The sequence below is a fragment of the Trachurus trachurus genome (assembly GCF_905171665.1).
Source record: "Trachurus trachurus genome assembly, chromosome: 2".
In the NCBI taxonomy this organism is placed as follows: Eukaryota; Metazoa; Chordata; class Actinopteri; order Carangiformes; family Carangidae; genus Trachurus; species Trachurus trachurus.
The window spans coordinates 6,804,614-6,818,697 of NC_139914.1; the positions used below are offsets into that span (position 1 = coordinate 6,804,614).

The 14,084-nt window shown below is 40.1% G+C and overlaps 1 protein-coding gene across 1 annotated transcript in view; it reads left to right on the top strand.

Moving 5' to 3' along the window:
• Positions 1-14,084, top strand: part of LOC310997178 (interleukin-1 receptor accessory protein-like 1) — a gene marked incomplete at its 5' end in the record, with an annotated part of 194,573 nt that overhangs the window by 96,626 nt on the left and 83,863 nt on the right. Inside the window, one exon of the mRNA XM_083986841.1 lies at positions 12,724-12,798. Within this exon, the coding sequence (XP_083842967.1) occupies positions 12,724-12,798 (75 nt within the window). The remainder of the gene's footprint in view (positions 1-12,723; positions 12,799-14,084) is intronic.

Sequence of the window (14,084 nt, forward strand, 5' to 3'; positions counted from 1 at the left end):
TGACCTGTTTAAACAGCTGGAACGTTTGGCACTGCCTGCCTCCGGAGATTTGCAGGGCCACTGGCAAAGGGGTTGAGAGGAAGGAAGAGGGAGAGGCAGTGGGGGAAGGGAGAAGGACGGGGGATGGGAGGCATGATGGAGGAGGAATTCATAGCTCAGCAATAGGGGGCCACTGTGCAGAAATGGCACCAATCAGGAATTAAACAGGATACTGGCAACAAGCTGAGGATGGGGAGGTTGGAATAGAGTTCAAGTTAAATAGACACTGTTTTTTAAAAGGGGGCCAGCGTTTTGGACGGTCACTTTGTTTGGCCCGGTCTGTGAACAGGCCACCAAGACCGATAATAAATAGATTGTTAAGATGACTCGAAGCCAAGTGTTTTGTTTTCATTTTTTCTGTGTGCTTTGGAGGACTTGAATCTGTGTACTTGGGGCGTGGGAGGTTACTGACTTAAACAAGGGAGCACTTAGCAGCTTGAGGCGGTGGTTCAACCAAAACCAAGCAATCGCTGACAAGAGGTTGAGAGGAACAAGTGGGCTGCAGGCTGCAGGGATGAAGCGTTGATAGATGTGGAGGAGAGGTTGCTGTTGTGTTGGCTGAGTGCTCGGTCATATTATTCAAGTGACATCTGATTCTTACTGTACTCAGGGAATCCCAGTGTGTGTAATGAAACACAAAACAATGTGAAAAGAACAAGTGTATTGGATATTTATCTTAACCTAGCGGTAGAGAAGATAGAGCCTGAATTGTCACATGAGTGATGTTTTGTATTGTGTTGAAATGTAGATGACACTGTCAGATGCCAGATCTTCACAGTGCTGCTGAGTGAAGCTTTTTTTTCCCCCTCTGGTTGATCTTAAGTGTCATCTTTAAAAGTCAGGGTGTGGTGTCACTTTGAATCAAAGAGGAAAAGGCTTCTTTTTTAGTAGCATTTTTGCACTGATGTTCAGCAATCACATCATAGTGCAGACAGAGACACGAGTGTCAACGCTGACTCTCCTCAGCAGCATCAACACACTGGAATGGATCAGAACACGTACAGTACAGGAAATGACTAAAGGCCTGACGCCTGCTTCTCTAGGCTCCATGTGAGCAAATGTTAATGGATGTTCATGCTCCTGTGTGAGCTATAACTTCAGCCACAGTGAAACCCTTGAATCCTTTAACTGTGATGTATCTGAAGGTTCATTTTACCTTCAACTGAAATTATATTGTCCTGTTTGGAAAGCACCATCTTCTTGGTGAATTGGTGATGGTGAATTATCAGCACTCACTCTGGTAGCTATTAATGATGCTGCTGGGTAAAGGTCTCGGGACTCCTGATCCAAAAACATGCCCATGGAAGACCTACCTAAACATAATGAGTGCTTGTTCTCAAAAAGAGGCAACGAAAGGAGAGTCAGACCTGCTTTGCAGTCGAGTCAAGGTTAATTAGACGTGGTTGAAATTGTAGTCAACCAATACTGTTAAATATAGAGAGAACATTAACATTGGTAGCACAATGATCCTTCACCAATTAACAAACAGGTGTGGTGTGAAAATAGAAATAGGAGTCGTTTCACCCACGCTTCCCCTGTAATGATGATGAGGCGTCATGTGATCACTCAGGTCTTGGTGGGAATCAAGTGGACCCTCTGCGTGCACATTGCACACAGGCAGCGACTGACTGACTGATGAGGAGGTAAACTCGGCGTTCTCAGGGTCAAAGCCACGTCTTTGATGTCACTTGATCACAATCGTGTGCCTGCCGGGTCACAGTGTCATTTTGAACTTGCACTGATGATGCAAGAGAGCGTCAGCCCATCTTCATGTGCTGGTCCTCAGCCAGAGGGCTGCAAGGAAGGTCAGATGTGTGTGTTTGTGATAAGAGAAGTTGAGCAAGGGAGGGGGGACGACACAGAGAGACCAGAAGAGAGTCTGAGAGATGTTATCTGTTCAGCTATCACTGCAGAGATCACAATGAATCAGTTAAGTGCATTAGTCATATTTCACAAGAATGTTAGAATATTATTTGAGAAGGAGGGTCAGTGTGCATCATATGCCTAAATTCAGCTTCAGTTATTTTCTTATTATTTGGAAATTGAACAATGCGAGTAGTACATCAGCCTCATACAATACAAGGGGACTGGCAGGTCCTGGTTGTTTTCCACCCGATGATATCATCCCTCCTCTGAGATGCAAGCCTCCTCACTGTTTGCCTGGCCAAGGATTTCTTTTTTGCTTATGTAACATCCATTTGAGAGCTTTTTTATTATTAAAGACGATCATATCCTTGTTTATGGAAGTGCTTAAGCTCACTGGTTTAATCATATTTTTTTCCAGAGGTATGTTGGAGGCAGCTTTGATGAATAATGCAGGGGGTTGTGCTATACTCGATGCACATTCCAAAGAATGTTTGAGCACTGTGCCGAGTGCCAAAAACCCTGGCTAGAATCATTTCAGGCGCCACCAGTCATACCTCGCCGTGAAATGCCAATATTTGATCAACCTAGTTTGTTTGACTGGAATGTTGGGAGGGAAACGTGTCGGACCAGGTCCAGTTTGGCCGTGTTTACAAAAAGTGGACCGTAGAGCAACAGACATTAGACTGTATAATGTTAAAGGTTCAGACTATTAAGCATTGATCTCAATGGGCATCCTGTAGCTGTTGCATCACCATCACAGTTAAGTGAACCCTCAGGCATAGTATGGATTTTATACAGTGGACACTAACATACAAGCGTTGGATTGATTTCTGCAATCAAAGTCTAAACTGTGCCGAGAGTTTTATTAGGCCAGAAAAGCCTCCAGTTGTTGTGGGTTAAATATGACTGGGATCTATTTTGCCTCATAAATTATACAATTACCTGTAAATGTCCAAAAATAATTGCTTTTGTTGATGCTTAGAACAACTTTGAACAACACTTTTTTCCTTCCTTAATGATGACAAGCCAATTAGATGGGTCACTGGGGTTGGACAGTCAGATTCCAGTGGGGACTATACCTCCCCAGGACTCATACCTCCCAAATTAAAAACAAAACATTTTGTAATTTTTTGTCTGATTGGATTTTAATATAGCTCTTTCATCTGAGCATTTTCAGTACAGAGAATGTTTTAATTGCAGATACAAATGATGCTTTGAAGAAAATAAGACATACATTTCAAAAGAGTAGTTTTGGTGCCAGTCATATCAGTATTGTCCGGGGTTTCTGGCAGCCATTAGAGGAGCTGCGTCTGAGGGCACCTCCCATATTGGCCTCAGCATTCAGCTGTTGTGATTGCAGCATGGCCCAGACAATTCATTTCAACAATTTTTCATAGCTGGCAGCAAACTTGGTGGAGTCAAGGCATCATCAGGCTGTCCAGGCATGGGAGATAAGGTGAAAGGCAAATCATCCCTCTATATTACTTTTCCTGTTGTTTAAAAGTCCAGGATTTACAGTGCACTGGCCTTGAAGGAGAGGGACTTCTATCACTGCCATAAACGCCAGTCTTGTGAAACTCAATCCTCTGTGAGGATTTTTCTGCAGTGACTGTGGAGCTCATGAGTCGGTGGAGGTGGCTGGTGTAAACAGTGACCAAGTTCATGTCATTTTTAGGCATCCCAGTTGTGAACTGTGATACAGATATACACTGTGTGCATGTATGGCATATAATTAGCTGAAAATTACCAAGGAATTTGTCATAACAACAGACTATAAAATATGTTGTGTTCTTTTTTAAATATAAGTTGGCATGTGGAAGTGGTAAAGGTTCATCAAAATTAACTGCACATTAAATCAGTATTAAAAAGCATACAGTTTCATTTCTACTAGCGGTGTTGACTGCAATAACAGTGAGACAAACTGGGCAATGTTTATATGTTGAACAATAATCAGTAAAATAGTTAAAAAAAAAGAATGATGCATTCATGCTGTACAGTATGAGTAACATATTGCTGGTTTGTTCTTGATTGGTATTTACAGAATGGTACATGAGAATCAGTAGCAACAACATTAGAGTGACAAATAGTCCAACTCATCCCTCTGACTCATAATATGCTGTTGTGATGTCTACTTGCACAATTAAGCATCATCACCCATCATCACTTTGGTCGTGCTATGAATGACTGGAAGAACTGCGGTGAAAGTAGCCGAGCAGTTAAGCATTCAGATATTTGGAATATAATTTGTAATGTTTCAAATTGGTCGTAACACAGTCGGGCAATTTAAAAATCAAGCTCAGCCAAGCTTGTATCTGTAATCTCAGTTTGAACAAACGATTACACTAACAACTTCACCGACGCACAGCACCTTTAAACAATCTCCATTAGAGGGTTATGGGGATTCTCACTATATTGTCTGTGTAATGTGAACTTCCTGCAGCACAGAGTAAACAACGAAGTCGTCCCCACCGCAGATGAGATCTGCAAGATGAGTGATCTGCCAAGCTAAACAAAGATATTATAATTTGTCCTTGGGAAGCTTGCTGCAACAGTAAAAGAAATCATTTTTGAGCTGCAGGAAGCAACTTGTAAAATCTTAATTAAAAGATTATATCAGACATAGCTTTGCTTATGGAAAATAGGGAAATAATGGACTTAAAAGACAAGTTTTTACAGACGGAGCAGAGAAATAATTCACTGTGCTGGGGTAGCTGCAATAAGAGAGAACTTATTTGCTGCAGGGAGAGAATTGGCATTTTTAATATCCACAGCAATGAAATCCCAATATAGCCACTGTGAGGCTGCAGAGTGTCATTTGGCATAAGATCCTTCATCGTCTATATTTTCCTCTGCTGTTTGTCTCTTTTTAGTCCTCATTATGGCAAAAACAAAGTGTAATTAACGCAATCATGATGAATTACAGCACACAGCCTTGGTTTACACATCTGCCTAATTGCAACTTTCTTTCACTTTATTTCAAAATGTTCAAGTAAGTAGAACTTGTCACATTAGCAGTGTTTCTTCTCTCCCCTCTCCTCTGCTTCCCTGGTGTGTTCCTGCCCAGGCAGCCGATCAAAGTCCATAAACCATTTTGTTTCTTTTACTTTTTCTCAAGCATTTTTAAATCAGGTTCCAGCCAAGCAGCCCTTTGCTCAAACACTCCTACACATGTGACTGTGAACCGCAGCCAAGTCCTCATATAGAACTGAAGACGGCCATTTTGAAGGATAACATGGGCAAAGCAGGAAGTGTAGCACTGCCAACGGCAACCTGCCAAGCTGATTCCCACAGCGATATATACATAGTAATACCTCTATTGATTGCTCTCAATATATTTATTGGGGAGAACCGAGAACCGGAAAGCAGGCTGGGTGGAAAATGGGAGAATTTATGACAGGCAGCGCTCAAGATTAATTCACTTTTTAATTACAGGGAAGTACATAGGTATTGCCTGTCGAGTAGTTAGATTTAAAGCTAAGACAAACAGCGAGCGATGCTTGCTGAGAACGCAGTATATGGAAGAAGGTTTATGAATCAATAGTACATTTCTCCTCAACTGGCTCATAGAAGTTGTCGGCATGTGTATTAGGTTCCTGGGCATATTCATGTTCAGTGGAGATTGGAGAGAGATCTGCTCTCTGCCTGTTGTTCCATTCTTTCTGTACTTTGACTGCATTTTGGCGTAAAAACTGTCAATTTGACTATTCTGCACACCAGCCCCGGCATGAATTTTCTGTTACATCATTTCCATTCTGGCAGTTTTGAATTCAGTCGGTTTGTGTTGTTTTCATGCTGCAAGAATACATTTCCCCTGCAGATGAAAAAGGGTTTCCAGAATGTTAATGTGTTAAGTAGTCAGAGGCAAGTGCAGAGCTCTGCATGTTAACACAGTTTAGTGCTCTGAAAGCGAGAAAAACATCCTTTTTCACACCTGAAACACTGTAAAGATGAGCCATTGGAGTCTTCAAAGATATTGACGATGAAGGAATCAAAAAAATGATTATTTTCTTATATAACCACGTTCGTCATTTTGAGGTAAAAATTGATTTTTCACAGTGTGTCGTATGTATAATTTGGTGTGCTGCACTCTAACGTCCATCAAAAGCAACCAGCTTATTTCATGTGAAAAATATTGGATTTCATGTGAAGAATCTTAATCATCCAGAATATTTGATAAGGTGCATATTGGTTCAACATCACACCTGCTGCCTTGTCATTGTCCATGAAGTCCAGCCGGCATAGTCTGAGTCATACGTCTCATTTGCTCACAGGTGTCTTATGGTAAAGAATGACACTCAGAAACAGGTGTCATGTATGTGATTGACTTTGTTTTGACTTTGGAAGAACCAATAACCCAACATATACATGTATAGTGTACATATGCATGTATATGTATCCGAACTAGCTAAACCATTTGAGGAGGAAGCACATGCATCTGTCAGTTCAATATCATGTGCAACCGCATGCAAAAAAAAGACCTTTCACATCTGTGGAATTAAATAAGCATTTCAAATTATTTTGTAAGTGAAATCAAATTCAAAATAACTTAACCAACAGAAATCAATTTTGTAATAAGGCGAAGGAAGCAATAACTGTGTTTGCAGAGATTAAAAAAATAAATCTTTAAAAATATTAATCACATCAAATATGACATGAATGTATAAATGATGTATAGGACTTCTCTAGCCATTTCCAATGCTGGCAGTTATATGATTTATGTCATTTCCCCTGAACGTATTGTCCCACCCTCTGAGCCTTCTCATATTCAATTGTTTTGATGGATCTTCTAAAACAACAGCTTTTTCAATAAGGAAATATCTATATCCTGGTCTGTTCCTGCAGGGTTCCTATAGTGGTGTTTTTCAACAAGTATCCTCAGAGACTGCAGTGTCATTTCTTAAGGGTTCTTTTTTTTTCCAATTGTGTATTTTGCGGTGCCTTCAAAGATCACTGTTTCTGTGAGTCCAGTCTCCCAATAGATCTAGCTCATTTTTAACAAGCAGTGTGCTCTTTCAGATAAAAGATTTATGTTTTGCACTCCAAAATATCCATCATATCAAGTGGCTACAACTCAACAGAGAACACAGAGGTTCAGTTACATTTCCAATGTTGCATTGACAGGACAGGATTTGATCTATGTGGTGTGACTGTTGATGGCAGACATGGAGGCTGCAGCATTTCAGACATTTGGAAGCGCAGGACAGTGGTGGTATGCAGATGGCAAAATCAGCATCGCAATAGTTCAGTATTTTCAAAAGCCAGTGGGCTGAATGTCATGTTGATTTTCTTAGTAAAACCCAGAAATGTGTAGGTAATAGAGAAATCTAAATCCAGGTCTCAACTATGTAGATCTCCATTTTCCTCTTGGATAAGGCAGATGTGTCAGGGCAACAGCTGAAGGGTCTTTTTGCTAAAATATCTGTTGTTTAGCCAGAACTATAGTGTCTTACTCCCACACAGCGCCATCACAGACAACAACAGCAGCATTGTTCTCACACTGAACTTTCCTGTAGGTCTGACTGGTCAGCAGCACAGTTTGTGTTTTGAGTGTTACTCGTGAAGTTTGTTGTGCACATTCTGCCATGTGGTAGTTAAAGCTCTTTCTCCCTCAGCTGATGTCACATTAAGAATTTACAATGGCTTTTTTCCAGCCTATTGACCTGTTTTTTTCCCCATGAATCGAAAAGTGCACAATCAAATCATGTGAGTACTTGATGACAGCCTGTCAAAAATACAATATTCTTCCAAAATGGCTCAGTAAATACAGAATGCAGTAATGAGCAATAACTGCTACTATTTAATTCCAGCAGTTCACTGAAGTATTTCCTGATAGTGTTTTCATTGTTGTTTAACCTCTTTTTGAATGTCAGGTTGCCTTATATTATTTACCAGCAGAAACTGTCTTTGATAATGTCAGTTTGTTAATTACCTGGCATCGTGATACATTTGTTCCCTCTGCCCTGAAGAGGCCCGTTGCCTTTTCACAGCTTGAACAGTTCCTGACAAAAATATTCTCATCCCCAATCAGCTTCAGGTGGAGGACATTCTTGCCAAATATAAAGCCATGCACTGTCTTCTAAATGTGCTCTAATGACATATTCTGAAGCTTTTTATATGAAAAATACACATTTAAAGATTTAAAGATACATCCTTTTTTAAGATGTAATGATGAGTTGACAGTAGTTAAATCATTTGATGAAATCACTATCAGATCAATCCAGCCATGGATGTCACCGATCAAATATGTCTTCCAATGGTAATTCGCTTTTCTTCACCAGTCTTTTATGAGCAAAATTTATCAGATCCAAAATGTTTTGTTCACGTCGACATTATAAGTTTATTATGTCGTCTTTCTTTTCATGTCACTTGGCTGATTTATCTTGAGGAGAGAAGACCTTCAGGCAGATTTTTCACATCAATCCAATTGTCATTATGATCAAAAGAAATTGAACCGGAGACGTAGCAGGGGGGGAATTTGTTAGTTGGTTGGACGCTGTGCCAAAAAAAGATTAGGTTTTCACTAACAAGGTTTGCCTCTCAAGTTGCTCTAAAACTGCTTTCATTTATTTCCGTCCATGGATCTCACACTGCATCTTTCCTTTAACGATCTCACGCTCACAAACACACGCCAGTGCACACACACACACACACAGACACACACACACACACACACACACACCCACCCTACTCCTCTTAATCTATGTCTGCTGAAGTGGTCTTTAATGAGGTGTGAACAGAGGACCACAACCCTCTCCCTCCTTTTTCATCTTCCCTCTCTCTCACCCCTGAGAGCGACAGAAACAGACGGACAGAGCGCCAAAGACGTAGAGCGAGCGGCAAACAGATAGGGGTGGAGGGGGAGAAGGCGATGGTAGAGTTAATGGGAGAGAACGAGGTCTTTTTTTCTATTTCATTACTCCATCCCCCCATCCATCATCATGTGATCACAGCGGGAGCAGATCACAGGGCCTGTGAGGGACACTTTAAAGATTTTCTCCGTAGCTGATACCAGCATCAGGCTTTTCAATGTTTATGTGTGCAGGAATGCATGTGCGTAAGTGTGTGTAATGTGCTTATACTGTTTGTGTGTAGGGAAGTGGGTCAGGCTGGATGTGTTTCTAGCCCCTCAGCGAAAAGCCTGCCCACTCCCACTCATAATAACCCACCACAGAATTATGGTTTTGTAGTTGAAGACCAGCCAGATTCACTAATGCATCTCAAATGTGTGTGTCTGTGTGTGGATATGTGTGTTTGCATGCCTTCTAGCATGGTAGGAGCACACTGACGAACAGCATATCAGCAGCGCGCCCTTGATTTGGATGAAGGGCACTATCTATGTACGCTAGCATTAAACAGCCTTCTCCAGCTTTGTTACCTTTCGCATTAAACTTGCACCCCACTTGCCCAAAATCAGCCTCGTGTTCTCTGAGCTTATTAAAAATACACCACAACTTTGATTACCTTCCAGGTTTGGGATTTCACCTTCATCTGCCTCACCACAACCTGCAAGTCAAAATGATAATTCACATCTGAAAGCCAGGGAGAGGGAGTCTCTGTACTCTGGCTACCTGTCCACATGGCTGTTTTTAAAATGGAAAAACATCCATCTTCTCTGCTTAAATTGCAAAGTGAGGTTACCACAGTCAACAGCATGTCATGTCCCTTTAATCGAGATGCAATAGAGTCATCCTGTTTGATGTAATTCTGGAAATAGGAACTAGCACAGGCAGTGGACATAGACTGCACCCCCAGCTGAAACACTAGGTAGCTCGCTATGTGTTTCCTTTGGCCATTATAACATCTTCCATTTAAACTTTGATCCACACCACCACACTGGTTATGGATATCCCTCTGGAGCTATGTTAGGAATTATTTAAGAGCTTTTGAATAAAACACACAGTGCATGATGTGCATCATTTTGTGTGAGGATTAAGTCAGTCTTGAGGTGCAACAGCAGGTTGTGTGTTACCACATAAAATGGCAACAGTAGCAATACTCATTTGCTCAAATGCACACTGGGTCAGGTTTTGGTAATCCTTTTGGTAAACCTTTGAAATGTGATTTCACTGGACGTACTGTGCACAGTGGTTGAAAAGGTGAACCTAACCTCCAATGTGAACCTTAATTCTGAAAAGAGAGGATTTTTTTTTTCAATTTACTGACATGAGAAGTTACATTAAAGAATGTAAGGCAAGCTAAGATCAGCATGAAGTCACTAAACCCATATCTAGATCTAGATACGTTATGTTCTGTATTCACTGTAGGACCATGGTGAAATGATAACAGTGTAGGGACCCTGCTTGTCCAATATCTTATCACTGATATAATACTGATCTGGTGAACATAGTTATGCTGTGTGCAGCTGTGTTGTTTTAATACCACGTGACTACATTTCTGGATGCTCAGAGTACAGTTGTTTCTAGTCCAGCAGCAGCTCTAAAAGCTGTAAAGCTTCCAGGTTATGTCCAACCTTCTATATTTTCCATTTTCCTGTGTATGAAATCCTGGCAATGGATTATGTCATTTCAATCGCCGTTATACATTCCTACCAAAAGGTGCTACACAAAGCAGTTGCTACAGTAGGGGTGTCTCCTTATGATGCATAACAATTGGCCAATGGCATCTCAGATCGTTTCAAAAGAGGAGGTTATTAAAAAGTCTATTTAAGATAAATCAGGACTGTCGGTTGTACAGTACATACTATAGAGTTGAAGTGGATCTCTTGGAATTGGGTACATTTCACAATTGTATCTTAATAGAAAATAATAGGGCAGTATTAGTGGGCCAAAAATATTGATGTGATCTGTTTTTTCTCATTTTATCATGGATGTAACTGCAAAATATTAAACCAATCTTAATCAGTATTAAGAAAGAGCTGTGGCTCCAGGTTTGATGTTTGTACCCAGAGCTTAGTTCTCTGCTCCTGTTACTATAAATACATGCAGCCATATCCCTTCCTCTGCACGCTTTTCTCTCTTTAGATTCACTGTCTTGTATAAGACAAACCATCAGAGTGGAAAAACTCGTTTTTCTTTTCATGTCATAATGAAATAAAATAATCTAAGCATATTTCATCCAGAAAAAGGTAATTAAGGTAATGAGATTTCTTTACACAGCATTGAAACATGCCAGGCACAGGGAAAGGCATAATTCGCTGTGGTTCTTCTTTGAATTTGTAATTAATGAGCTCACATAAGCAATTATTTCCTGATATCAGCCCACTCTTCTCATCAAATTGCATGATCCTTTATTTGAGACCTTGTCATGGTTTTGTCTGTCAGTGGATTGGACATCAAAACAATGGAGAGGTTTTTCATTAGCACAAATGAGTGGTCACCATGTGGCACCAGCAGAGGGAAATTAAAATGTTTGTATGCACAATATATACACTGCATGTTCCCTGTGTTTTTGTTTCTTGTATCCAACCAGAAGCATTTGAGTTGTTTTGCTCATCAGACATGTCTGCAGACTCCTCATATTTATCACAGTGTTTCTCTGAGATGATGCTTTTCCGTAAAAATACATGTGTCACAATCTTCCACTGATTACATGTTCTGTCAAGTTGTTTTTGTGTCTTTATTGCAAGACGAGACTCAAAAACTGTCGTTAAAATGTCTTGTGAACTGACCTGACACGATCCTGTAGCAGTTACGTGATTTATGGCTCTTGTCTGTCAGTAATAGCATGATGTTAAGCTATAAAACCTGTGAGGGAGGAGTAATGGTAAACACATGGGTGAACATAGTGTGACTTTGACATCATCGTTCACATGCTGTCTCTTTTAATTATAACCATGATCTTTTCCTAACCTTTGCCAAGTGGTTAAAGTTACCCAAGCTTAATCAACTGAAGCACTGGTGGTAGCAGAAGAAAGAACTTGTCTGATTTCCTAAACCAGTAAATGTAAATCCGACTGCAATCCTCACAGTTATTGATAGTGTTAACAAAGGGCTTGTACTGTATGTGTTGTGTGTCTTTTTTAAGGTCAGCTCCACAATCACAAATCCAGTCATTTGTACTGAAACAAGTCTTATCCCTCGGAGTATTTCCAAGCGTTCAGAGATAGAAAACCTCTCTGATACCACTCTGAAGACTAGAACCAATTAGGGAATCATTATAACGAGGATCCTCTAAGTGCACATCTTTTGTTACTCAGCAGCTGTGTAATTGGTGTTGGTGCATTTCGAAAGGGAGTTGGGACGAAAACTAGATTGTTCTGAAGTAACTGTGACAAACTTTTAAAGAGGAACTCTCTAATGGTGGACATTTTGACAATATATATCTCATTTTGCAAGTATGCTAATAGCCACTCTAAGTTTATATGTTTTTTCAGGAAACACAGATTTTCCAGTGATATTGGCTGAAAATACTGAATTTCCGCAGCGGCTCTCAACCTTCCAGCCCACTGCTGTGAATGATTTACCTCAGGATATAATGTAAATTCAGATATGACTGGCACGTCGCACAGCCCCTGTATATACAGCACAGTTTGTACTGTGGTCCACATACAAGCCATATCATCACTTACACATTCATTTATACAACGAATGAAAAGCATTAATAGTCAAGCAGCCACTGCTTTGAAAGTATATTTATTGATGTTTAAAGCTTTGAATTGATAATTCTGAGTCACAGTAACTGTTCCCATTTCCTCTGTCCACTCTTTAAATATTATATTTGCATGTATTTGTTCCCATTTTAAAGCAGCCCTTATTGTGGTCTTAAATGAATAAATCATACGCCCACTTTCCATGGGGGAGAAAGATATGGAATTTAATGTGCTCTCTCTTTCTTTCTGTTTGTCTTTTCTTTTCACAGCCCCACTAACAGACAAGCCGCCAAAAATCCTCTTCCCCTCAGAGAGCCAAATGAGCATCATAGAGATGGCAATAGGTAAGAAAATGTTTCATTCCCCACTCTGGTTGTTTATTTCCTGTGTGTCAGTGGAGCATGTGGTGTTATACTTGTGGCATATGCCTGCTCAACACAATGGCGTTGCTTCAGATTTCTAGATTAGCCGATCAAAGCCAATTCCCCAGAAGTCGTGTTCTACTTAGCAGCTATATGTCAGTTTCTTCCTTCCTCCCCTGGGGTCAAGTGAATTAGTGAATAATTTGAATGAGATTCTGGTTCATTCTCTAAATCTTTTATTCACCACTTTTGCAGAGAGAGCATGGCCTTTATTTGAAAACACTCTTTACATTTTTCTTTTCCTAATTTATAAACAGTATTTTATTGTACTTTGGTTCAAGGCCTCCCTCTCTGGTCTGCTGCTGCAATTTCAATACTTCATTGATGCCGTTTTCTCAACATTTACTCCATGTTTATCTTGTTATCTTGATGAATTCCAATACTAATCCATCAGTACAGCAGCAATATTGTCACTGTCTTCACTTAAAGTTTTTTCAAAAAATACTGTTTTCATGCACTAATTAATACAAATCAATCCCATTTTTCTCTTGCTGATGAGCTTCTGTCAATGAAACTCAACACCCCTTGTACAAATGTTTGACATAAAAACCCTCCAGCAGCTCAAGTTGCATATACTCCCTCCTGTTTCTGCCAATGTTAAGTTCCATTGACAGTCACTCAATACTGAATGAAAGAACAGCAACACAGAAATGATTGCAAGTAATTAGAGACTGAAAACAGTATTTCAATTAGAAAAAGAAAGCAGCTCATCTGTGAGTATGAAGAGGAGTTATTGCTGTACATAATGCTGGATTTACAATATCAGCAAACAACTTATAGTGCTTGGACAGTACTTGGACTACTATAGGGGATTAGATTCATTGTGTAAGCAACACTATAAAGAGGTTTGTGCTGTTACATATATAGAGAGCATGTTGTAGTGTTTTCATCTCCAGTATTTTCCTATAATACATTTGTGTTTGACTGAAGTTACTGAACAGTGCTCAGTGCAGTGTCAGGCCTCTTCACTCTCTGTACCCTTTCTGAACGGACCTTGAGTTTTCATTATGGTAGAAGAAAAATAAGATGAAACACAGGTCATGTGTGTGTATGGAAAAGAATATGATGCAGTAGGTACTCTATAAAAGCCTCTGTGTCCTCTGCTTTTTCTTCCCCTATCCGATGGAGTACCTCTTTATTGTATTTATGCTCATCACATCCATCTTAGTTACATGTATCTTGTACAGCTTGAGTGCAGCATATGTTTG